The 25,790-nt window shown below is 43.3% G+C and overlaps 1 protein-coding gene across 1 annotated transcript in view; it reads left to right on the top strand.

The window, feature by feature from the left end:
- RASGRF2 (Ras protein specific guanine nucleotide releasing factor 2) overlaps positions 1-25,790 on the top strand; it is a 261,112-nt gene that overhangs the window by 69,855 nt on the left and 165,467 nt on the right. The window contains exon 2 of the mRNA XM_056112497.1: positions 5,782-5,888. Within this exon, the coding sequence (XP_055968472.1) occupies positions 5,782-5,888 (107 nt within the window). The remainder of the gene's footprint in view (positions 1-5,781; positions 5,889-25,790) is intronic.

Below are 25,790 nucleotides of genomic sequence, written 5' to 3'. Positions count from 1 at the left end.
GGCTGGCCCCGAGGAGCTAGTGTAGCAGCATCTCCCCATTCCCTGGCTGGAGCTCGCTGCAGGGACAGACGGATGCTGGCAGCTCCTTCCCTCCCCCCGCCCAGGGGCCCCCGCCTGCCAAGCTCTCCCACCCTCCCCGCTGGTCTCCTGGACTGTTCTGGCTTTTCCAAGTTGCAGCTGGTGAGGACGAGGACTTAGGGGTCAGGGAATGTCCCACTGGCGATGGCTGACCCGTCCATGTGGGTTTCCTTTGTGAGTGGCCTTGTGCTTACCCTTAGCCTGTGGGATGCTTGCCTGTGTTTGCGGAGGTCCCTCACTACAGAATGGATGTATCTCAATTAAGATGGCAGGGAGTCATCGTCCCAGTCTGATCTTCTCTGACCCCTGTGTCCCCATCTCTGGCCACGGGCAGGACATCTCCAGTCTCCTCTGCTGCCAGCTCCTTGCCCCTCCTGGCTGCCCTCCCCTTAGGCTCTCACCCAAAGCCACCTTGGGTCTTTGCGTATTTAAAAAATAATGTGTTTATAATTCTTTCTTGGATCGTGAGTTTCCAACACTTCCTGTTGAATGGTTCTGGTTTCAATTTGAATTCTAAGGCCGGGAGAGAGCCCATGGGGATGCAGCACATGCTGTGCATGCAGGATGCCCTTGGGGGTCTGTTTCCTACTTTCCCAGCACCTCCAGGAGCAACCCCTAGGCTCTGAGTCAGGAGGAAGCCCTGAGCACTGCCAGGAGTGGCACCTCTGAAAAAGATTTAGCTCTATTTTTCTGCCCGTCTCGTTTTCCCTTTAATTCCCTTTCCCATTTTCTTTGTATAAGCAGTTTGGGTGTAATCAACTACTGTTATTAGTACTGCTAGAACTTTGGAAATATTTTCACTGTAGAGCCAAATAGTATATTTATCTTCTTGGGTAAATCGACTGTCCCCCTCACCATCCCCCCAACACCCCTGGAATTAATAATTGTTTTTTATTTTATTTATTTTATTTTTTTCATATTTTATAATTTTATTTATTGAATCACCGTGAGAGCAGTTATAAAGCTTTTGGGTCTAAGTCTCGGTCATACAATGAAACACCCGTACCTTCACCAGTGCCCATTCTCCACCACCAAAAACCTCAGTATACCCTTATCTCACACCCTCCCCTTACTTATGGGACAGATGATTTCCACATTACTCTCTCTCTACTTTGATCACATTCAATATTTCGACACCAGACCCACCATTATTATTTGAAATTTTACACTAACACTTAGATCTGATAAAAAGGCAACAGTAGACAATTTGTGTTCTACTGCTGGTTATGAATAACATATGATGTCACGTGGCTGCAGTAGGGCCATGTGATTTTGAAATTCCGAAATTTTAACACTTAAATCTGGAGGGATTTCTGCCAAAAGCCACTGGGTTTCGAGATTTGCTCCTGAGTCTCTGGGATCATGGCCATTGAGAAGCTTGATCAGGAGCCAGAGAGGCCATTTTTGGGCAATGACTTGGGGTCTTGTTGGGACGGGGAGAACAGGACCGGTTCCACCCTCATCCTGTGAGGCCCAACAAGTTTTGTCACTGCGGGCCCAGACCTGACTGTCCAATGGCCTCTGGAGGATGACGGTCACCGAGCCGCCAAGGGGGAGCAGGCGGAGGGACAGCACCCTTTCCCCCCTGGGGTGGCCCAGTGACAGTTACCTACTGCGTGGTCCGGACACATTTCTGCCAAAAGCCGCTGGGTTTCGAGATTTGTTTCTAAGTCTCTGGGATCATGGCCGTTAAGCAGCTTGATCAGGAGCCAGAGAGGCCGTTCGTGGGCAATGACTTGGGGTCTCATTGGAGTGGGGAGGACAAGCCCAGCTCCACCCCCATCCCGTGAGGCCCAACAAGTTTTGTCACTGTGGGCCCAAACCTGACTGTCCAATGGCCTCTGGAGGATGATGGCTGCTGAGTTGCCAGGGGGAAGCAGGCGGAGGGACAGCACCCTTTCCTCCCTGGGGTGGCCCAGCGACAGTAACCTACTGCGTGGCCTGGACACATTTCTGCCAAAAGCTGCTGGGTTTCGAGATTTGTTTCTGAGTCTCTGGGATCATGGCGGTTAAGCAGCTTGATTGGAAGTCGTTCGTGGGCGATGACTTGGGGTCTCATTGGGGTGGGAAGGACCGGCTCCACCCCCATCCCGTGAGGCTCAAAATGTCTCGTCACTGCAGGCCCAAACCTGACTGTCCAGTGGCCTCTGAAGGATGGCAGCCACTGGGCCGCCGGGGGGAACAGGCCAAGGCATGAAACCTGTTCCCACCGGGGTTGGCCCAGCACCGGTAACCTACTGCAGGGACCGGACACAATTCTTCCAAAAGCCGCTGGGTTTCGAGATTTGTTTCTGAGTCTCTGGGATCATGGCCATTAAGCAGTTCAATAGGGAACCAGAGAGGCCATGCCTCCAATTATATAGCTGAGCCAGAGGTGGTTTGTGGGTATGTTTCCCACATACCTAACTTTTGGCCGTTTACTTTCTTGGTAAACTTTGCCCCAAGTTTTTGGGGTCTGGCCAAAGGCACAGCAGCAAGTTTTGGGGTATCTGGAAGTCTGAAGGCGCCATGAGGCTGCTGATGTACTTGCCTCACAGGTACAGATTGACCTGCTGGCGGCACCATACCCCCTAATAATTGTTTTTTAAAAAAGAGATCCTTTATTTACTTGGTTTTTTCTTGTATATGACTACTTTTCAGTAACTATTTCATTATGTCTGTGCTACTCTTATCTATGTTCTTCCTCAAGTGCTCAAAGATCTGTGTCTATTTCAGGTATCTTATCAGTATTTCATCTTTGGGATACTTCTCTTATTCTTCCATCTTCCTATCCAGCCAGATTATTATTGCTGTACAGCTGTTATTCAGACATACTTTGTTTTCCCTTTTGGTGTTCGAGTCACACCTCGCTGGGCTCAGGGATTACTCCTGCTCCGTGCTCATGGAACACGCCTGACAGTGCTCAGAGGACCCTATGTGGTGCTGAGGATCGAAGCTAGATCAGATGCATCCAGGGAAAGAACCCTTTCTTCTGTCTCTCTGGATCTAGACAATTTCTTTCTTCAGGGCTGGGGTGGGGGGATTAGGCCACACCTGGCAGTGCTCATGGGCTACTTCTGGCTGTGCTCAGGTGTCACTCCTAGAAGTCCTTAGGGAACATATGCAGTGCGGGGGTTGAACAGGGTTGAGCGTGTGCAAGAAAAGCAGCCTACCCCTGTGTCTCTCTGGCCCCAGATACTGCTATGTTGCTTTCCTATTGGCATCCTGATCTTCTGATCTCACTTTGAATTTCAATTTTTTTTTTTTTTGAGGTGGGGAGATGGGTTTGGGAAATGGTCAGGAGTAATGTTTGAGGGCCAAATGTAATAGCAGGTATCAAATAAGGTCTGCTATGTAAAAGGAAAATACCTTATTTCTTGTAGTATCTCTCTGCCTTCCGTTTTCCTATTTCTTAATCATTTCTTAATTTGCAAAACCACTTATTCAGTGAACTAAGAAACATATTCTGGGAGGTATACTTTTCAAAATGCTGAAAATATTTATTCAACTCTAATACTTGGCTGATTGTTTAGTTGAACATAGAACTCTATATTGAAAATAATTTTTCCTGGAGGCTCTTAAAAGTGTTTCATTGCTTGCTTTCAGCAACTCAGTGCTGCTCTGCTTCCAAATCTTTTGTATGTGACTTCTTAATTTTCTGTCTCTTGAAGCTCAAAGCGTTCTCTTTTTATCAAGTCTAATCTGAAATGTCAGCACTGGTGATGTGCTTTTCTGTGGACTTGTAGTTATTCGCTTCACATTTGTTATACATTAGGATTCAAATATAGAGAACAAATAATTCATTATATATCTACTTTCACTCAGCCCAGATTATAAAAAGATGCTTCATGTAAAGTGGTTAAAGGAACACTTAAGCTAGATGCATCTTTTAACCTGCGGCAAAAATGTTAAAATAGGAATGTAGTGGAAGTGTTTCTTATAAGTAAGCTTCTAGGAGCAGTGTTTTTTTGTTGTTGTTGGTTTTTTTTTTTTTTTTTAGTTTTGTTTTGTGTTGTGTTGGTTTGGTTTGGGGCCTCCTGTTTGGTGCTCAGATTCACTCCTCATTTTCTGCTCAGGAATCTTTCCTGGTGGTTCTTGGGGAATCATATTGGTTTAGGAATTGGCTGCATGCAGGGCTAAGAGCCTTACCCCCTCTACTACTCTCTGGCCTATCTTAGTGCAATTTTGAAGAGTTAAAATATATCCTCCCTACCCCCACCCCCGCAAAGCTTTGTTTTAAGCATATTAAGCATTCGTGTAGCCTACTATGGCTATTCCTCTGTTGTGCCTATTTTAGTATTAACTTGAGTTGCTTGGTTGGGCGTTAGAATCACACCAAGTAGTGCTCAAGGCTTACCCAGAGATCACTTCTGGGGGTGCTCAGAGACTATCTATGGTGCCAGGGAACCATCCTGGGTCAGCCATGTGCAGGGCAAGTGCCTTAAGGGCTCTACACACTCAGAGCTGGGATCGGGTGAATGCAGGATGCAATGCACCATAAAGTAAAGGGAAGACTCTGCACCCCCAGAGTAGAGAGGTATGGGCAGTTCCAAATTGTTAAGCCTTTTCTAGCTGTTTTATTCTAATTATTTTAAATGATTTTTAGTACAATTATGATTTGTAAAAAATATTTAAAATTATATCCCTGCTTGCTTTCCATTATTTATACCTTTCTCCTTTATTTTCCTATTGCCTTCTTGTTGGAATTGGTAAATAGAAAAGGTGAAAATTAGTACCAGGAATTTTACTCCATGGCTTGGAGGCCAACCACACATGCTAGGGGAAAAGGGAGCTCAGATAGAGAAGGGAACACCAAATAAATGGTGTTGGGAGGATACTCCTAGGATGGGAGAAGCATGCTGAAAGTAGACTATAGACCAAACATGATTGCCACTCAATGCCTCTTTTGCAAACCACAACACCCAATAAGAGAGAGAGAACAAAAGGGAATGCCCTGCCACAGAGGCAGGGTGGGATGGGGGGGATGAGGGGTGAGAGGGATACTGGGATCCGTGGTGGTGGGAAATGGGCACTGGTGGAGGGATGGGTATTTGATCACTGTAAAATTGAAACCCAAGCACAAAAATTTGTAAGTCTACAACTGTACCTCATGATGTCTCACTAATAAAAATGTAAAATATACATATTAAAAAAATTTTAAAAAAAGAAAAGGCGAAAATTGCCATTTTTTTTAACTTTAGAGGAGTTACAATTATAGTTCATCATTAGGCAAAATGTTTATAATGTTTTGGAAATTTATCATGAAATTTCACTTTCTAGTTTATAAGAATTTTAAGCCTTAATGTTTTGGGGCTATCCAGGGTGATGATCAGGGGTTACTTCTGATTCTGCACTCAGGAATCACTCCTGGTGGTGCTTGAGAGATCTTATGGATGCTCTGGATTGAACCCAGGTTGGCTGTGTGCAGCACAAATGCCCTACCCACTGTACTATCGCTCTGGCCCCCTGTGTTGATATATTATTTAAATCACATACTGTTTTCTAAAGTGAAGTTGTGGATTGAATTGCTAAGGTACAACTTAGGTTTTTTTTTTTCCTAGGGAAAAATTCATGTCCTTGGAGGGGAGCGATAAATCCATTTTGAAAGATGGTTGACATGATGGTGAAGTGTTTTGTAAACATCTACCCTGGGTGGGGAATGCCCATGGGGTTATGCTATCACCCCTGAAAATAAGACAGAGCTTTGTTTGTTCTCCTTTCCAGTATTACTTCACTGTTCTCTTTGGCCACGAAGGTCAGAAGCCACTGGAGCTGCGCTGTGAGGAAGAGCAGGACGGCAAAGAGTGGATGGAGGCCATTCACCAAGCCAGGTAAGGGGCTCACAGCCGCCAGCTCTTGCCTGGTGCGTGGGGAATGTTGCTCTAGGTGGTTGTTTTGGAAGAACTTGCAGTTCCCAAAGGCGTTTCCACTGGATCTCTCCTCCTTAGTCCTGTGTGAGAAGTTCTTTAAGCTTTTGGATCTGTCCCAGATCTGAAGATGACCAGGTAATGGGAGAAGAGGAAGAAGGCTCAGAGACCACTTGGGTGCATGCTTTGATATGCCAGTCATTACTCTGAGGACTTCTCAATGAAGTGATTTATTAAGTCCTCTGATTTCTCATTCTCCCCACAATCTGTCAAAGGGGCATTAAATTGACAATTGAGGAAACAACAACCCATTTGCTGGTCTGGGTTTGTACTGCTAGTGGTTAGTAGAGCTAAGATGAGGACCCACCCTACATGTGCAAATTGTGCCCCACACGCCAGCCCCTATCTTGGAAATCGAAAAGTGAAATTTTGGTCCCTTCTAAGGAATAATCTTGGAAGTAGAGAGGTGCACACTTCATCACCCATGGGAGCAGGAAATCTGAATCAGATGTGGCAGAGCCCTCAGCTTTCATACCAGCTTCTATAGTACATCCCTTCTACTTGCTCTCAAGGCTCCTGTGTGTCTCAAGGCTTCCCTGTCCCTCACCCCTTCGGTTATCCTGCAACTCTCTTCTCATCTATTCCTGGTCCCCATATATCAGTGCCAAACTGCACCTGGGGCAGCATTGCTTTTACTCTCCGTGTCACCCCGCCCTATTCTCTTACACATTCATTCACATGGGTATCATGTCCTTCCTTAGCATCTCCGCACAAGTCAGCCTCACTGACCCCTTCTCCAGAGAGCCATGGCAAATGTCCACTACACATATGTGTTCAGCTTTCGTACAAGCAAGGTCACTGTGAATGTGTTGCACACCTGTGATTTCCCCCGGGCTGGACCATATCCAGAGGAAGAGGAAGAAGGGGAGGAGGAGGGCACGTTGGATCTGAATGAAACACAGTGCTAATTTCCTGGCCACCTACACCACAGAGTAGGTGGCCAGAAAATATTTTCAGATGCGTTTGTAAGAGGCTGCAGTGTTTGTTCTGAGCAAATTTAGACTGTTCTGGCACTTGAAACCTGTTCTCTCAAAGCCCTCCCCCACCCTGTTCTTCTCTCCCCTTCTATCCTCTTCCCCTTTCTTCTGGTATCTTTCTTCAACCACTTTCATTGGGCTCCTCTTTTGAGGGAAAGAATACTACATGTTTTACATACATACCTTTTTTTCTAATCCTCACAGTAATCTGAGAGGATTTTTGTTACTGACTCCATTTTAACGATGAGATAGCAAAGTCCATCAAAGTTAAGCAAATTGGCTTACCTCTCTTACAAAGTTAATCTATACTGCTTAGATTCAAACCCAGGTCCATCTGACTCCGGAACCTTCCACCTGTGTTCAATGCACTTTTCTTCACATCTTTCTTTTCCTCTTCATTGACTCCTTCTCCTATTTCTTTTATCTTGGTCTCTTCGGAGATGAGCGTGTATTCATTAGAGTCCAGGGGCTGAGGGCAGAAGATGTTATTTGCAAAATATTTCCATGCCTTTCCCATCTCTCCTTCCACCCGGACATCCTCTGAGTTGCATGAAGTTGCCAGCCAAGTGCTGTTCTGCATCCAGGTCCTGGCCAAACTCATGTCACATAACATGGTTCAGTGGTCTTTGCCTCCCCCCCCCCTCAAGTGCTGTCTGTCTGAGGGCTTTGTTCTAGACCTAGAACTAATGTAGAGTGACAAGCTTGGGAAACAAGGTCAAGTCTTCAAAGAAGATAGAGCATCAGTTTAGCAAGTGAGAGCCCGGGGGTTCTTTCCTGACACAATTTCAGTGATCCCCGCACTTCTTCTCTACCTGAGGGGCTAAATGAAGAAAATCATTTAAAAACATGTTTATTTGACCATTTTTCTCACTCAACCATAGCCAGATATCCATCGTTCCTACATACTTGTGTCACTGCCAAGCAAATATCTTGATAAGCCAAATGTGGAGCATGAGTTAATTTTAAATGGATTCAATTCTAAAGAAGAGCTTTTTTATTTTTTGGCTTTTTGGGTCACACCTGGTGATGTACAGGTTACTCCTGGCTCTGCACTCAGGAATTACTTCTGGCGGTGCTCAGGGGATCTTATGCAATGCTGGAAATTGAACCCAGGTTGGTCTCATACACCCTACCTGCTGTATTATCACTCCAGCCCCTGGAGAGTCTTGACTAACTGGATTGGCAGTGCAGCACAAGGGCCAGAGAGTGATGCTGTTTGGATCCTGCGATGCAGGGATACCCAGGCTGTCTGCCAGTCCTGGGGGACTCCAGGGCTGGGACCCTCACGGCTGCACCCAGAGGTGCCTGGAACACCATGTGGTCCTGGGAATCACACCTGAGGCAGGGGCTTGCTAAGTATGCGCCCTAATTGCTGCACTATTTCCAAGCACAAGAGAATTTTCCTTTTTCCCTTTTCCTCCTTTCCTTTCCAGTTGTTGCTGTTGTGATAGCTGGGAGTTGCACGTTCTAGGTTGTACTGCTCACTGGGGTTTGTGCACATGTCCCCAGGGCTCCCTGGGCCAGGTGGCAAGGCAGGGGATGGGAGATGGGGGTCCACACATCCCTGCTATGTGTTGGAGATTGCACACTGTTGAGGTTCCAGGGGTCCCAGACAGCAGATTTTCTGGGACAGAGCTCAGAGCAATGTGTGTGGCATTGCAGGGGTGGGGGGGGGCAAACTCATGAGTTTATGCTGGCAGTGCCAGTGTTTTATGCCACTGAGCCACTTCATGTCCTGGGTGCTGAAATTTTTTCATTATTTTTTCCCTTTAATTTTATTTTTTAATTTATTTTTTATTATTTATATATTTGGTCCACACTCAGACTTTACTCTTGGGTTTTTAGTGGCTTTGAAGGGCTTGTGAAAAGTTCCTGATTAGGAGAGTGTGATGTCTAGTCTAGAATGCCGTGGAATTGGCAGAGTTGTGTTTGTTCATTTGCTCTGCAAGGAGAGAGAGATGCTCTCAATAATTGGGACTGCCCCACTGTTTTTGTTTTGTTCTACTTGTTTTGCACCTTCTCTAATTGAAAGCACCCAAAGATTCATCCATTCTCTTCCATTTTCTCAGTGTGTGCCTGGGGCGGGTGGACCTTAGACTTCCTTCCGTGAGGAGATTGTCTTCAGGGAAGAATTGGAAAGGGACTGTGCATCCATTCCAGAGAGCTGATGGCAGACTTTGCTTGGCACCAATTTGCTTGCCATCCTTCACTCTGCCAGCACTTAACTTGATGAGTAGAGAGACTTAATCCTCCAGTTAAGTCTTTCAATTAAGCTGTGGCCTCTTTTCCAGTAAAAAATTCTAATTTGACCTGTTGGATCTGTTTTTCATCTACAGTCCTTTTCATTGCATGCTCCTGAGTCATCCCATTGTTCATTCACTTCTCTTATGTGTGTCTTTCCTACTCCCTGCTGACATGTGTGAAGACACACATGTACACATACATATACACATACATGTACACACACATACCACCACCACCACCACCTCCAATGATGAATGCAGAAAACACCTTGTATTGGGACTTGGGAGAGAATGCTCAATGAACTGAGCTCATGCATTGCATGTGAGTGGTTTGACCCTACATGGTCCCCTGAGCATAGAACTAGAATAACCCCTGAGCACCGCCAAGTGTGACTTAAAAAGCAAAAGGAATACCTAATGTTTGTAACTTGGATAGGGACTTAATTTAGAGTATATAATATAAAACCTGTATGGCACTAGAAGGCTAGCACAAAGTTTAAGGCACTTGCCTTGCTTGTGGCTGAGCCTACTTTGATTTCTAGTACCACACGGCTTCCTGAGTACAGCTGGGTGCAGCCTCCAAACACACAGTTGGGAGTAGCTCCCAGACACATCTGTGAGTGGTCACCAGTGCTCCCCAGTAAAGTAAAATAAAATCTACCACAGAAGTCCACTGTATGTATCATAACATATCCATTAAATAAGATTTTATAGATTGTTCATGGAGAAATACCTGACAAATGAGAAAAGAGTGGAACATGGAAAAATTGGAAACGCTTCATCTATGCCAGAAAACTCCCAGGAATAGAAAATAAGAAACGTCATACATGTGTTATGGCTAATGGCAATCATGAAGCCATATTTCATATTCATGTAGCAGTAAGACTCTCACAAAATATGAAGCTGAAGATAGGGGCTGTGTTCATCTGAATTATATAGAATAAGTTAAGAATTTACAATATATATTAATTATGTATTATATTAATATATATTAATAAGCTAAGAACTCTATCCATTCTTTGCCTTTAGATTTGCCACAGTGAAAGAAAAACTAATATTCTCTTCGAGGCTGAAAAGTGCAAAACAAAAGCAAAGGGCAGTATGTTTGTAAACTGTGCCAGCTGATTCGGCAATAGAACTTGCTTTCTCTAGGGGAAAAGTTGGGTTTGCTTTTTCTTACTTTCAGCCGTCCTTTGCTTTTACATCACTGCTCTTTCCTGATAGTGCTTTTACTTGCAAGGCCTGTCTTTATAAGCACACAGCTCCTATTACAGGGCGACTCAGCTGAGCCCCTATAGACCCCTTGCTTTGCAACCCTCCCGTCCCCCCAGTCTTCCACACACAACACGGCAGTTGGCCTTATTTCTGCCCTGGCTTTTCTTATATTTACTTTATCTCTTTCACCATAAAACACATTATAAAAAGCCACTGTTAGAGATAGTATAGTGGGTAGGACACTTACCTGGCATGTGGCTGACCCCAGGTTTGATTACCTGTACCCAACATGGTCCCCTGAATCTTCCAGGAGTAATCCCTGAGTGCAGAGCCAGGAGGAAGTCCTGAACACTTCCAGATGTGGCTGGCCCCCACCCCACACAGGAAAATATGCCTCTAGACCCAAGGCCTTTATGACAGCCTTCTGTCTGGGCTAGGCCCGTGGAAGGCTTATGGAGGAAAGGTTTAGCCCTTCTCCTGGGGTACACACTGCCTTGTGATGGGTTTCTCTTCCTGCCTCTGACATGCTTGTCACCTGCTTTCCAAAGCTTTTCTACATATACAGCAGCTTTCTCTATTTAATATGTACTTATTTTTCAGTTGCATAACTGATGTAAACTGAAATAATGCATAACTATATGCTTCTTGTTTGTTTGGGGGCCACACCTAGGGGTGCTTGCGGGCTTCTCTTGCTCACAGTTTTCAGGGGATCCTGTGGTACCAGAGATCGAACCTGGGCCTCCCACATACATACAAAGCTTGCATTGACTCAGTCTCCTGGGCTATATCTTTATCCCCAAAGATATATGAAATAAAAAATTGTCATTTGCACTCATCCCTTCCCATGCATCTTTTGAGCCCTGAAACACACTTATTGCCTCAGAAGTATTGACTGGTAAAGTCTAGAATTTTGTTTTTCTGTAAATTTCCAATATATAGAAAGATTATTTATACTCTTTTTCACTGTTCACAGAAGTGTCAACTTTCATTTGATAGAAATTTAGAGAATGGTTACTTTTGTTTAACATCAATCTATAGATACCACATTTTCCCTTGAAACGATCTTTTCCTTTGCTTCTCAGCTATCACTCCCTCCACTTATTATTATCCTCCTTTGATAATTTCCTCTTCTCCTTCCTGTCTCTTATGCTCTATGTCTTTCTTCAGTGTTACGTGCTCCCTCTTCTCTCTTCACTTGGCATCTGCTCCCAACACCTCTGCTGCGGGTCAGATCCCTATCTGTATCCCATGCTTTTCTCTGCTGGGTATCATGCTAAGTGCACCACCAATGCTTCAGTGAGTTGTCACCACAGCTCATAAGGCAGGTGATATGATCTCCCTTGAATTTGAAGTCTGAGAGCTATGAAATCACTACTTGAATGTCACCAGTCTAGTACATAGCAGAGTCAGAATTCAAATCTAGGTCATACTTGACTCCTAAGCCTGTGTGTCTATATACTTGATGACCACAGTTGATTGATTGCCTTCACTGCATGTTGAAACTCATAAATGCACACTTTTCTATGTTGAACTATCTATGTATCATCTCTGTCTAGGTGTTCAGAGTTACTGGATACTCAGTGAGTCCAAAGCCAGACTTAAAAATGTTTTTTCCCCCAACTTATCTTTTATCTCCTATCTGTTCAGTCTCTCAAACCAGCAACCACTGCTTACATCTGTCCAACCACCATTTGTGGATTTCAGCCTTGGGACATCTGGTCTCCATGTCGCTTGTGGCCACCTGCTGGGCTGTGCTCAGCTGTCTCACCTGCTTCCCTTCCAAGTTGGCCTCCTACTCCGTTCTCCAGGGCTTTCCAAAGGGTTTTTCTTTCTTCAGAAGAGAACATCTGATCTGCTAGAAAAACTCCACAAATTCCTTTAACTATTTTCATTGTTGTATTCACTTTGCTTCTTAGGAAAGAAAAATTTGAACAGATGTAAACTAGAGATCACCATATAATGGCTCTCCATGATGCTTTCAAGAAAATGCACTCACTAATTTGTTTGTATTTATCACTGCCCTACTGTGCTCTAGGATACAGTGGATCAGCTCAATCATGTCTCCTCCTGAGTGGAATGTTGTGTCAGCCTCCTCCTTCCACTCTCACCCTCAGAACTCATCTCTCAGTCAATTGTTTATCCTCCCCTTCTCCTTCCTCCCCTTGCAGAAAGGACTGTCCATTTTCAACTTTGAGCTTCCACTGCAACCTGTATTATTCTCAAAGCACCCTCAGATTCTTGCATAGGTTTGTTCTCTTTCTGTCATCCTGAATTCCTTCAAAGCAAACATAGGATCCAAGAGGTAACTCAGTGGACTGAGCCCATGCTTGTTTTGCTCGAAATACAAGAACTAGGTTCAGTCCCAGGTCCCACATGGTCTCCCGGCATCTCAGAGAGATCCCTGGGCACCAAGCTGGCAGTAGACTCTGAGCACCAGGTATGCCCCCCAAAAAAAAACAAAAGGGGGAAATCACATGTATATTTTTCATCACTTGTCTCTTTCCCTGGCATAGTGCCCAGATACTTTTCAGAAATGTGATGCCAGTTAATTGTCCTTTGTGAGGTCATGAGAAAGCTGCAATCATGAAATATTTTTTATTATACCAATGGATGATGGGCTGGAGCGATAGCACAGCAGTAGGGCGTTTGCCTTGCACGCAGCCAACATGACCGACCCGAGTTTGATTCCTCTGCCCCTCTTGGAGAGCCCGGCAAGCTAAGCTACCGAGAGTATCTCGCCTGCATGGCAGAGCCATGGCAAGCTACCTGTGATGTATTCAATATGCCAAACACAGTAACAAGTGTCACAATGGAGATGTTACTGGGCCTGCTCGAGCAAATCAATGAACAACGGGAGGACTGTGATACCAATGGATAAAAATGGCATCTTAATAAGCATTTCCTTGATTATTGGTGAGATGGACTTTTTTTTTTGCTTCTGTTCATATGTGTCTCTATTTATTTCCTATATGAATTGCTATTGCATGCCCTTTTTCCACCTTTTCTATTCTTTTTACCTCTTTGTTTATGAGCTCTTTGTATTTTCTTTCTTTTTTTTTTAATTTTTTTTTTTTAATTTATTGAATCACTGTGGGAAAGGTTACAAAGCTTTCAGGTTTAGGTCTCAGTCATGCAAATATCAAACACATTTCCCTTTACCAATACTTATTTTTTACCATGAAGAACCCCAATAAAACCCCACCCCCCACCCCTCCCCGTCCCTGTGAGGCAGATGAATTCTAGTTAACACTCTACCTGCTTTGATTAGATTCATTGTTTCAATAAAAGATTTACCACTATTATTTAGAGTTTACCCCCACCAAATCAGACATGCTGAAAAAGCATTGTGAAGTGATTTGCTTTCTACAGCTGGGTTCAAGAATTAAATGTTGGTTTTGGATTTCTGCTATTTTACCTATTGACCCTGGAAGTATTTCTACTGAAAGTCAGATAGTTAAGAATTGGTTTCTGTGTTCTGGAGTCGTGGCCGTGCTGGAGAGCCGCTCGTGGGGGGCAACTGGTGGCCTCGGTAGGGCGTGAAGGGCGGACCGAAACGCCCCCCTTCCCATGAGGTTTTAGTCGCCCCCACACTCCCGGCTCATACCTGCTGTCCACAAGGCTCCCATGTGGCCGCCATCTTTCTTTCCAGAGAGGAGAGGGCGAATGGGGCAACACCCTTTCCCCTCCGGCAGACTTGATGGCCTGGATTAACGCATAGTCCGTTCACTTTTCTGCTCCAAGCTGCCGGGTTCTGCATTAAGTCCTTGTGCTTCTGGGGTCGTGGCTGTGCTGGAGAGCCGCTCGTGGGGGGCAACTGGTGACCTCGGTAGGGCGTGAAGGACGGACCGGAACGGCCCCCTTCCCATGAGGTTTAAGTCGCCCCCACACCCCTGGCCCATACCTGCTGTCCACAAGGCTCCCATGTGGCCGCCATCCTTCTTTCCAGAGAAGAGAGGGCGAATGGGGCAACACCCCTCCGGCAGACTTGATGGCCTGGATTAACGCATTGTCCGTTCACTTTTCTGTTCCAAGCTGCTGGGTTCTGCATTAAGTCCTTGTGTTTCTGGGGCTGTGGCCGTGCTCCAAACTTAACTCTGATTTTCAGGGAGAAAGGTTGGGTGGTTTACTTCTCATTGATCACTTTGTATATAGAGAGATGTCGCGCGGCTGCTTATGCGGCCGCGCGGTTTTGAGAAAAAGTCCTAGTTCCCGCATACTCGAGCTGTGCTTGTAGAGGTTTCTGGTCACCGGGGTTCCATCTGGGGGAGGCGGGATGCGGCACCTACCCCATCTGGGACTTGCTGGTGATCTCGGCTCTTTTTGGAACCTGTTTTTATTTTTCTCCGGGATCTGTGGTTCCCGCGCCCTCCATGTGGTCCTTCTTTTTCACTCTTTGTATTTTCAAGGTTATTTTCTGGTTTAGGGGATATGGCTCAGTGACAAAGCACTTGCTTCACATATGTGAGGCCCCAGGTTTGATTCCTAACATGGAAAAGAAAAAAGGGGAAGTTTGCTTTCATATTTGTTGTAAATTACTCTGTACTGATTTTTGGACGGGACTATCACATAAGTTTATAATTTTTTTCATAGGGATTTTGCTATAGTGCGTTGAAAATAAATTGCTTTGTGGGAAGGTGGTTTTATTTCTATACCATAAAATTCTCTGTATGCACTTTAGGGGTCTTGATCTATTCTAGGGTTGTGAAAGAGGGCTGGAGAGATAATACGGGGGTTTAGGCACTTACCTTGCACACGGCTGACCCCACCAAACCCCTGGCACTGCATACCATTAGGACTGATCATATTTGATAATGTGTGCATATGTATTTATTTATGTTGTGGACATGTGTCCTCACTTCTCTGGGTCTAGATCTAAAACTAGAATTTTTGGATCATGCCATAGCTCAAGTTTTATTTTGTGAGGAACTCCTAAACTTTGTCCAGGTGAGGGGTCCATTTCACATTCCTGCCAGCCCAGGAATGAGGGTTTCAGGCTTGCTAGTACCTATTCCTAGCATTGATTTCAGAGTCTTGTAGTTTTGTTGAACAAATATAAATGGATATAGTCTCTTGCTAAACACTTTTGGTGAGCATAAGGAGAATACCACTAATATTTATTTATGCTTATTTAGAAAGTTTCTGTGTTAGGAAAGCATTACCAATATCAGTGGTGATAAAAAGCGTTTGCCACATTTTAAAATAGAGTATCACAAAATATATTTACTTTGGGGCTCGGGCAATCACTCAGGGGGCTGAAGCACAGACTTTGCCTTCCCAAGGTCTGAATTCAATCCCCAACACACCATAGTCTCCTGAGCACCACTAGGAGTGACCCCCAAGAACCACAGTTTGGAGTAATCCTTGAGCACAGCTGTGACATTCCCAAAAACCAAAAACATAGACTCTTACAGTATTCTTTAAAATGTATTTGTCCTAGAGTAAGAATTTCACTTTTCCTTGACTTCTTATTGTGTTTTCATGCAATATTATTTCTTTTTGCAATATTTTGGTAAGTAATTTTGCTTTACAAATGATTATCAATAACTTTCCATGGGCCCCAAGTTAGTCATATGTTTGAAGCATGAACAAACTAGCTCCAAACTGGAAGGAAGGTGCAGTTTTTCAGACAGGAGCTTTCATCTTCTTTTGATCTCGCTGACAGAAAAACTGGAGCTTTCACTTGTAAAGGACTCTCAGGAGAGCCTGACTGTAGAGAGAGATGATGATGGGGGTGACAAGGTGTGAGTCCCAGCACAGTCATGTTTTGTATACAAAAGCATTGGGTAGAGGGGCAGGGATATGGCTCAAGTAGTAGAACCTATGTCTTGCCTGTACAAGGTTCTGAACTTGATCCCAGGTACCACATAGCGCCCTGAGCATTTCGGGGTATAGTCCTCTAGCAACAACAATTAAAAAATTATATAGAGATATCTTACATATATATATAGATAGACATAGATATTTAGATCTGACAGTACATGGTGTGGCCCCAAAACCAACAAATATAGACATAGGCTGCACACACACATATAGGTTTTGGAAGGTGGTTTAGGTCACACCACCTAGTGATGCTCAGAGTTCTACTCCTGGCTCTGTGCTCAAGAATCATTTCTAGTGGTGCTTAGGGGGCCATATTCAGTGGCAGGGATTGAGTTTGGTCAGCCAAGTGTAAGGCAAGTACATCTTCCTGCGCTATCTCTCTAGCCCGTGAAACGTATCCAAATATTGATTAGCCAGTGGATTGAAATGATTGATGTAGGAAAATTTCGAAGTCAGAAAAAGTGAGACGAATACATTTGCAGGCAGGGGTTTGTGGTGTTGGTATTGGCTACACCTAGTGATGCTTGAAGCAAGCGCCCTTGTTGCTGTACAAGAGAATTGTGTAAAATGACTGTGAGTAATGCTGTGGAGCACTGGGCTCAGGTGAGTGTGGCCGCTGTCTGGGCTCACCTGGCTCAAACACCAAGTGTGCTGCTGGGTCTACTGCTGGGTTTCCCAGTTCCCAGCCTGCACCTGGGACAGGAGGATTTTGAGTCCTATAAGACTGAGCATAGCCCTGAAGCTAGAGTATATTTAGGCTAACGTAGCTAGGATGAGGTCGTAAGTAAGGCCCTTGATTGTATACTGTGCCCTTCTCTGGATGCTTCTGCATTCTACCAGAGTGTTTTCTTTTTTTCTGTTGGGGGGTATTCTGATGGTGGGATGGGGTGTCTTTTTCTAATCTTTTTTTAAAAATTAAAGTAATAGTTTGGTTTTGATTATAAATATTTCACATGAATATTTTACTCCCAATTATATGCTGCAAACTTGCCATCTGTTGGTTCTCGGCAGATGAGTCTGGCTTTCATCAGGTTGATTTATACAGCTTCATTTTGTTATTTCCCCTGGCAGTCAGAATCCATTTCTCCCCCACTGGTAGACTGTAAGCTAAATAATAAAAAATTCAAAATAAGAGGGGCCCAGGGATGGGGCTCAGTGGTAGAATCCTGCTTTGTGGGTGTGAGGCCATGAGTTTGATCGCCAGCACCATTGCACGAGCTGAGCATCTTTGCAGTGGCACTGCTGCGGTGATCCCCAGGCCCAAGAAAAAGCATGTGCTCCCTCATGCCCCACAGCCAGGTGTGCTAGCACTGCCACCAAGCTTGTAACTCCCTGCTGAACCCTTCAGCTAAGTGGGAGCATGGGAGAAATGGAAATGGGATACAAAGTTGAGGAGACATTCCAGTAGGGATAACAAACTAAAGAGATTTTTAAAATAGAATAATCTGAAAATCGTAAGAAATTAATTTGGAGTAGAGGGACCTTGGACCACTATGCCACACTCAGTGGTACTTGGGTTGCACCTGGGGAAGTTCAGGGGTCTAGAGGCAAAGCCAGGGGTCAGACCAGGAGCAGCCACATGTGATGCAAGTGCTTCAATCCTTGCACAGTCCCTCTGACCCTGAAATGAAAAATTTGATGTAAAGAGTATTGTCTGTCTGCACTGTTCTCCCGTTGTTCATCGATTTGCTCGAGCGGGCCCAGAATGTCTCCATTGTGAGACTTGTCGTTACTGTGTTTGGCATATTGAATACGTGATGGGGAGCTTGCCAGGCTTTGCCATGCGAGCGAGATATTCTTGATAGCTTGCTGGGCTCTCGGAGAGGGGCGGAGGAATTGAACCTGGGTCGACCAGGCCTGCCACACGCAAGGCAACCGCCCTACTGCTGTGCTAAAGTATCGTCTTTATTTTAGGGTTATTTTATTTTCATCTGATCATGACCTTTCATTTAAGTAATGAGCGTTTGCCAGGTTCTGTGCCAGGGCTGGACCCATCTTTAATCTTTTGGTCTGGATTATTGTGGTGCCTCCAGCAGCTCTGTTCTTAGGTTCATCCTTTCGGGCCTTCTCCATCTTCTCTCATCACAGCAGCATGTGTGAGTCTGTTAAAAGGTCAGGACTTCCTGCTACTCACCAAAGCTCTGCCTCTCACAGTCTGGGAAAGCCTGAGGCTTTACATCTTTTCTGAGCCTACAGACGGTAGTAAGGACCCGATCCCTCTTATACCTCTCTTCACCCTCAGTAACCTTGCCCCTGGCCACTCCTCCATGGTCATACACCTCCCAGCCCAGTACTTTTGCTTCAGCACTGAACTTTCACTTGCTGCCATGGTACCTTACTCAAGTGTCTGCCCCAGCGCTGAATTCTCCCTTTATAGATTCTGAGGCTTATCTTCCTTCCCTTCCCTGTCCTAGTCACCCTTTTACAAAAATTTTAAATGCTATCCAGGTAGTATTTATAATTTTTCTTTATTTTATTGTCTTTTGCTTTCCACAACTCTGACAGATTCAGGGCATAGATTTCCCCTGTCTCTCTTCACTCCGTGGATGCAGTGCTTTGACTGACCTTGCTACCAATGAAAATGGAAAGAAAGATGGAATTTGGAATCATAGAAACAGAGAGAAGGAAAATAAACATCACCTACGATCCCATCTTACAGACTAACAAACATTAGAATGTTGTGTCTTTTATGTGGTTAATAATGTAGAGATTCCGGGAAATACAAAAAAAAAAAGCACAGAAGAAGTAATTAGCAATCACCCCTAATTGCTCCAGTCAGAGAAATCTTGCCTTTTGATGTTTTGATATGTCTTTTGCTAAAAGTGCAAAAATGCACTTTCTTTCTCTCTCGTCCCTCTTCACCACCTCTTCCATCTGTGTATATTCATAATTTCTCTCTGCATACTTTAATATCATGGGGGTTGCTTTGATAAAGATATTGTTTTTTCAAAGATCTTTGTGGGCGTCTATTTCTCTTGGGTTAGATTATTACATGTGAAAATACTCTGGAAATAAAGAGAACGGAAAAGGGAATATCTTCTTTTTGACCTGTCAGAATGCATTTCATGATACTTTCTACTATCTAAGAATGACCCATTTTTAGGATGATGGGAGAACCCAGCCAGAATAATTTGGATGATGCTGGGTGCTATTGTTTGCCAGAACTCTTGGGGGTAGAGTGATGGTACAATGGATAAGGTGCTTGCCTTACACATTGCCAACCCAGGTTCCCTGAGCCCTCCTAGGAATTATTCCTGAGTGCAGAGCCATGAATAAACTGTGAGCATCACCAAGTAAGGCACAAAACAAACAAAAGGACAAAACTATTAACCAAACTTTATAAACATTTCTGTGTTTTTTCAATTAAGTAAGCCCTTTTCTCTAAATTTATTAATCATACATATAGTCTATAAAGTTGTTTTGTTTATTTCATGATTACTAATTTTAGGCAGTATTATTGGCACCCTACAATAGACATGAAGAATTTAACACCTTTATAATAATTCTTATCTCCTCCCTAAGTCCCGTCTGTTTTTGTCACTTACACATTCTTGTCTCTTAAATTGGTTGATTTATTTTTTAAAGATAATTTAACTCAACCTCTATTAATATATCAACTTAGTACATACAAGAATCCCTAATAGGATCTCTACTTAGATTGCAAATTGAGACATTTAATGTAGTTTTAGTTTTTATATTTTTTTAGATGGGGGAGGAGTTTGGCCCCACCTAGTATACATAGAGCTACTCCTGTCTCTATGTTCAGTGGTTCTCAGAGGATTGAATCCAGCATGCAAAGCATGCACTCATCCTTAGAGCTAGCTCTGCAACTCCTTTAAATGTGTTTTTTATGATTTTTTCTCTCCTCTAATATGAGGTTTTGTTACTTTCATTATTATTTATTCTCTTTTTTTATTTTATTGAACCATTGTGAGGTAAAGTTACAAGCTTTCATGTTTGAGTTACATTCATACAATGATCAAACACCCAGCCCTCCACCAGTGCACATTTAAAATCTCTAATTTTTGTTGTCTAAATTGGTTGTTTATCCTGAACATTAGGGCAAAAAAAAAAGAGTATTTACTTCATGGTTATACAAATACTATGCAGCCAAATATCAAAATTAAAGGTCCTCATATGCAATAAAATACTTTCTCCCTGGAGGAAAATCTTGTACAATTCAGTAGGGTTTGGGTCCTGGCTTCCTTTTCTTCCTCTGGCTGGTATTCTTATAGTCTGTGTTTTCTGTTTTGTTTGGTTAGAGAACCTTGTCATAATTTTCCTTCTGTTTAGCAAACTGTTTTTTTGAAACTTCTACTTGGTCTGTTAATGGTATATGCCTGGATGTTCTTATTTAGGTACAAAGTATTTCTACTTCAGTTGTTTATTGTGATCTAGAGTTCCAGTGCCTGGCATGCGGATGAGGAGCAAGTCAGCTTGAGTTCACTTTCTTTAGATAACCTTTGGTTTCTCCTCGAAAGCTTTCTTGGCTATCTCTATCCTTAGAGTTTCTGACCCTTTACCAGGATATTCAAAGCATGAAATATTTTTATTTATTTGTTGTCTCTCTTAGGGAACCTTTCTATTTAAATTGTGCCTTGTTAAGTTCAGGGAGGGTTTGGTGTTGAGTTCCTGGAATCAGTTCCACTGGGTATGTGGAGGCACGCCCTCACCAACACACAGTTCTGACACTGAAGCATCAGGATCCACAGGATAAGGGCTTGGACTTCCGATACCATTCTCCACCTCAGCTATTAACTGCAAGTTCCAGACAGTTACCTCACAATTGACCAACTGAACATAGATGTTTCCATACCTACCCTCTCCTCAGACTACAAGGTGTGTGTCATAAATCCAGATTATTCTCCATGCCCATGATAAATCCAGATTATTTTCCATGTTTCTTGACAGAGTCTCCACCTCTAGAGACCAAAGTTTCCCTTGAACCCCTCTTCAGATCTGATAAATTTGCAAGAATTGTACAAAGAGAGTATTGGCCTAGAGGGTCAAAAACCCATTTTTTGTCTGTTTTTCACAAAGGATTTTAAAAAGTATGAGTGAGCAGCAAGATGAAGAGCTATATAAAGCAAGGTGTGGGGACCAGGCAAAGTAATGTGTGGGGAATAGGCAGAGTTTCTGTGCCCTCAAGAGGCACACATTCTCCTCCAGATTGTCACACGTTCATTGATCTGAAAGCTTTCTGAAGACCTCCTTTTTGTTCCTTTCACCCCTTCATGAAGAGTTTTTGACATAGATATGATTAGTGAGTATATGGGCAGTTGGCAACTGAACATCCAGCCCCTCATTCCTACAGGTTAGGGAGATGGAAACAAAAGTTGTACTCTATTCATGTTGGTTGCTCTAGCAACCAGACCTAGTTCTCAGGTGTTTCCCAAAAATTCCTTAGCTGAAATAAGGAGATACACCTTTATCTCTCACAACACTCAGGAAATTCCAAGGCTTTTGATGAAGTGTGAGACAGAAACTGTGGGTGAAATATATTTTGATCATCTGAATAACCAAATACATAATTTCCTAGAAACCACAATGATACAGTGATTTCTTTCACTTCTTGTTGATTTCATCCCCATCAAGATTTATTTTTCCCTGTTAGAGTTTCCTTAAGATAGATACTTGATCTTTTGTCTCTGTATACTCCCCATTGCTCAGTTTTCTCTTTGCATTTTTGTTCAATATTCATGATCTCTCCATCCACCCAGCTTGGTTTTTAGCCATGTACATTCATTGACCTGTAAAGTTTGAATGATTGATTTCTACATTCAAGAACTCCTACTGAAGTTATCCGGTTCTTCATTCATGGCAGTTCCCTTTGCCTTATGGCTCGAAAAATACCTATTTATTTTACTGGAAGTAATACATCTCTGTGTGCTGGATTAACCTCATCTCTACAGTGTGTCTTCTGTTTGTTTATTTGTGCTGTATTTATTATCTATTGCCTCTTAACAGTTTACTTCATAAGGGTTACAACAATAGTGACCAGAGAGATAGTATAAGAGGTACTTGCTTTGCATATAGTTACTTTGCCAACTGCGGTTCAATTTTTGGCACCATATACGGTCTCCTGAGGAGTGGTTCCTGACCAGAGCCAGGATTATTCCCATAGCACGTTGGGGTGAGCCCCCCATGCCCAACAAATACAAAAAAATTTATTGTCCCTATACAGTTTTCCTGGCTCAGCAATTAAGGCATAATTTAGCTGGGTCCCTTTATAGGAAAGCCTCCCACAAGTCATGGTGTTTAACAAGTCTGAAGTTTCATCTGAAAGTTCCGTGAGAGAAGGATTTGCTTCCAGGTCCAGGCACTTGGTTGTTGACTGAATTCACTTCTTGCTGGATTGAGGTCCCAGCTCCTTACTGACTGTTGACCAGTCTCTCCTCTCCTACTTGGACCGCTGTGTACAGCAGTTTACTACATGACATCTGGCTGCCATCAGAGAATGGAACTAGCATGACTGCAAGAGGGAGCAAGATGGAGGCCAGTATCTTCTAATAAGCTGACCATGAAGTGCATCACTTTAGTCATGTTCTATTCCTTAGAAGTGAGTCATATAGATCCAATTCACATTTCAGAGGCAGGGATTATAGAGATAAAAGAATAGCAAAGGCAGGAATACCTGGGGAAGGGGCTATCTGGCCTCATGTAGGCAGAGGCCTTTCTTTTTGGAGGGTGGTTTTCTCAAGAGGTCAGTGACCTTTCATCTAAATGAAAGAGCTTGTGGATCATTCTAGTGGCTGGTCTGGCTTTACTAGGTGGCTGTGACTGCAAGTATACATTGCATGTGTAGGTTTCCTTTCCAGGTATGTGGGCAGACAGCAGGAGGGCAGCCTCAGGCTCTGCCCTGGGTGATTCCTCACCCTATAGTGTACATGTATGGAACCTGTGGCTTGTAACCAGCCACGAGGTATATGAAAGATGTGATGGGATGATTATTTTCCAGCTGGGTTTTGTTATATGGCACAGGGAAAGGGGTTTTTACAGAGGTAATTGTAAACCTCCATCAGTTGACTTTGAGGAAGATTTCCCTGGCTTCACCTGAGTTAGATGAAAACCCTCATGGAAGAGTCGACCCTTACCTACCCTCCAGGAATGCATTATTTCCCCAAGAGTCTGAGTGGGCTTGGAAATGGGCTTTCTTCCATCCAGACCTACAGAGAAGAATGTTTCCGACCAACACCTGGGTTGGTAGTAGCCTTGTGAGACCCCAAGCTGCTTTCTACCAAGCCTGCGCTGGACTCCTGATGACCAGAATAAACATGTGTGTGTTTTGCACAGTAAAAAAGGTCACGCAGTGTATTTCAGTCTGTCCTTTTTGCCTCTTCGTTTCTTCGTTCTCCCGCCCCTGCAATCCTTCGGCTGCAAAGCCAAGCTCCTTCTTCCTGAGCCCAGATTTCTTCAGAGGAGCCCTCTTTCTCCAGGTCTTAGACTGTCACCTGTGGGCATGCTATGCTACCTGTCCTGCCATTCCTGCTTTAATGGGGGGGGGTACAGAAGAGACAGTGAAAAGGAAAAAAAACCTAATTTCCAAGTGTCCTGAAGGCACTCTTTTGGGTTGGGGTTGGGTTTAGGCCACTCTCGCAGTGCTCAGGGCATAGTCCTGGAGATGCTTGGAGGATTGTATGTGGTGTTGGGGATCAAACCAGGTCTGCTTCATGTAGGCAAGTATCTAAGCCTCTGTACTATCCCTGAAGGCAACCTTTAACTGAAATGTCCAAGTAATCACCACATTGCCTCCCCCTTTCTTTGTTCGGTGGATTCTGAGTTCTGAGTTTTTCTGTCACTCATGCTGGTGTGAGGTGTGGCCTGGTATGATTTCTTCTACTTAGATCTTCCTCTGCTCTGATTCTACTTGGTTTTCTTTTTTCTGGGATTTCATAAAACTTCTAGTACATTAATGGTGTGTTTTTGTGTCTTTTCATACTGTTATGGTTAATTCTTTAAGCAAAAAACAATGTTTCTAGCATTCCCCTGGGGCCTTTGACATGAAGGGTGACAGATATGCTAAGGTATCAGTATGCTCTTGACTGTATACCTTGATCAGACTTTTTTTTTAATAAGAGGAAATAAAACATTGTGCTGATTTAAAATATTTTTAATAAAAAATAAAACATTTGTAATAAATTTGTCACATTTCTAATAAAATTGATGAGAAAGAGAAGAATGTTTATTATAATTACTTTTCTTGATTAATAATTATAATGCTTATTATAGTAACTTTCTTTTGAATGTTCCCCAAGATCTCTTTCTATGGAGACTTTGCTCTTATTTTTTCTTTTCTTTTTTCTTTCCTCTCATTTAACTTGCACAGATTTTCTTTTTACTCTCTTAGGGGTAATTTCTTAGAACAAGTGACTTAAAAATATTGCTGGCACTTGTTTTCTTCTAACACCAACAACACACATGATGTAAGTGCTGAGGATGTTGAGATGATTGAATCAAAATCGTGATTTTAGAATTAGTCTTCTGTAATAGAGTCTTGAACTTCCAAGTAACAAAAACCTTATTTCACCTATTTCACACTTGTTTAAATTCAAAAGGGAATTTTTGTTTTTAGACACAGCCTGCAATATTTCACTGAACTCAAGGTGAAATATCCAGATAATATGAGGGCAAGAATCAGAAACAAGAAAACTTGCTAGTCATTACTTTCCTGTCTTAGATTTTCTTTTTCCATTTTTAATGTGAGCAATCATCTGATTTATAAAAAGATGGAATGAAATTGCAATGACACCATTATCATTTTCAAAACAACATCAGGAAGTGAGTGCATGTAACCATTTTCAGCTCGCAAGACCCAGCAAATAATTTCAGAACGGAATAATTTCATGGACATGAAATAGCATGTTTAGTGAACCAGTAATAGAGAAAGTTGAAGAAAGTTTGTGAAACTTTATCTTCTAAGATTAGAACTGAGAGGCCAGAGACAGTGTAGTGGTAGGGCATTCGCCTTGTATGTAGTTGACCCAGAATCCATCCACAGCATCCCATATGGTCTCTTGAGCATGCCGAAAGTGATTCTTGAGTTCAGAACCAGTAGTAATCCCTGAAAACCAGTTAGGTGTGGTTCCCCCTATCCTTGCCAAACAAACAAAGCAAACAAACTAGAGCTAAGGGGCTTCATAATTACCTGGCATCTCTGTTCAGTGCTGCTTCATAATTAGAAATGTGCAGGATGAGAACCTCAGGGATCATCTGAAGCCTTTGTTTAAGGTCCTAGTCAGTAGTGGCCGTGATGTAACATGTGTGCTGAGTTGCTCTCAGTACTAAGGAGTCATCTGCATGGGTTCCTATGTGTGTGCATGATGACCATATCCATGTTACTCCTGAGAGTTACTCAATACTTTCTCCAATATCTCAGTTTTAGTCATTATACAGTTAAACAAGGGATATACTTGATATAGAGATAGTCCATTATTGATTGCATGAAGTCCAGTTTGGCTTTAGTGGAAATGTCGATAATGTCAGTATCAGTCAGGATGTAGTGTGGTGGACTCAGGTGTGTATGGCCTTAGAAGAGTAAGCAGGACTTCTCT

This window comes from Sorex fumeus, unplaced genomic scaffold (genome assembly GCF_029834395.1).
Source record: "Sorex fumeus unplaced genomic scaffold, SorFum_2.1 ptg000018l, whole genome shotgun sequence".
Lineage (NCBI taxonomy): Eukaryota > Metazoa > Chordata > Mammalia > Eulipotyphla > Soricidae > Sorex > Sorex fumeus.
The sequence above is the reverse complement of the archived record's forward strand: the minus strand, read 5'-3'. Positions and strand labels throughout refer to the sequence as shown.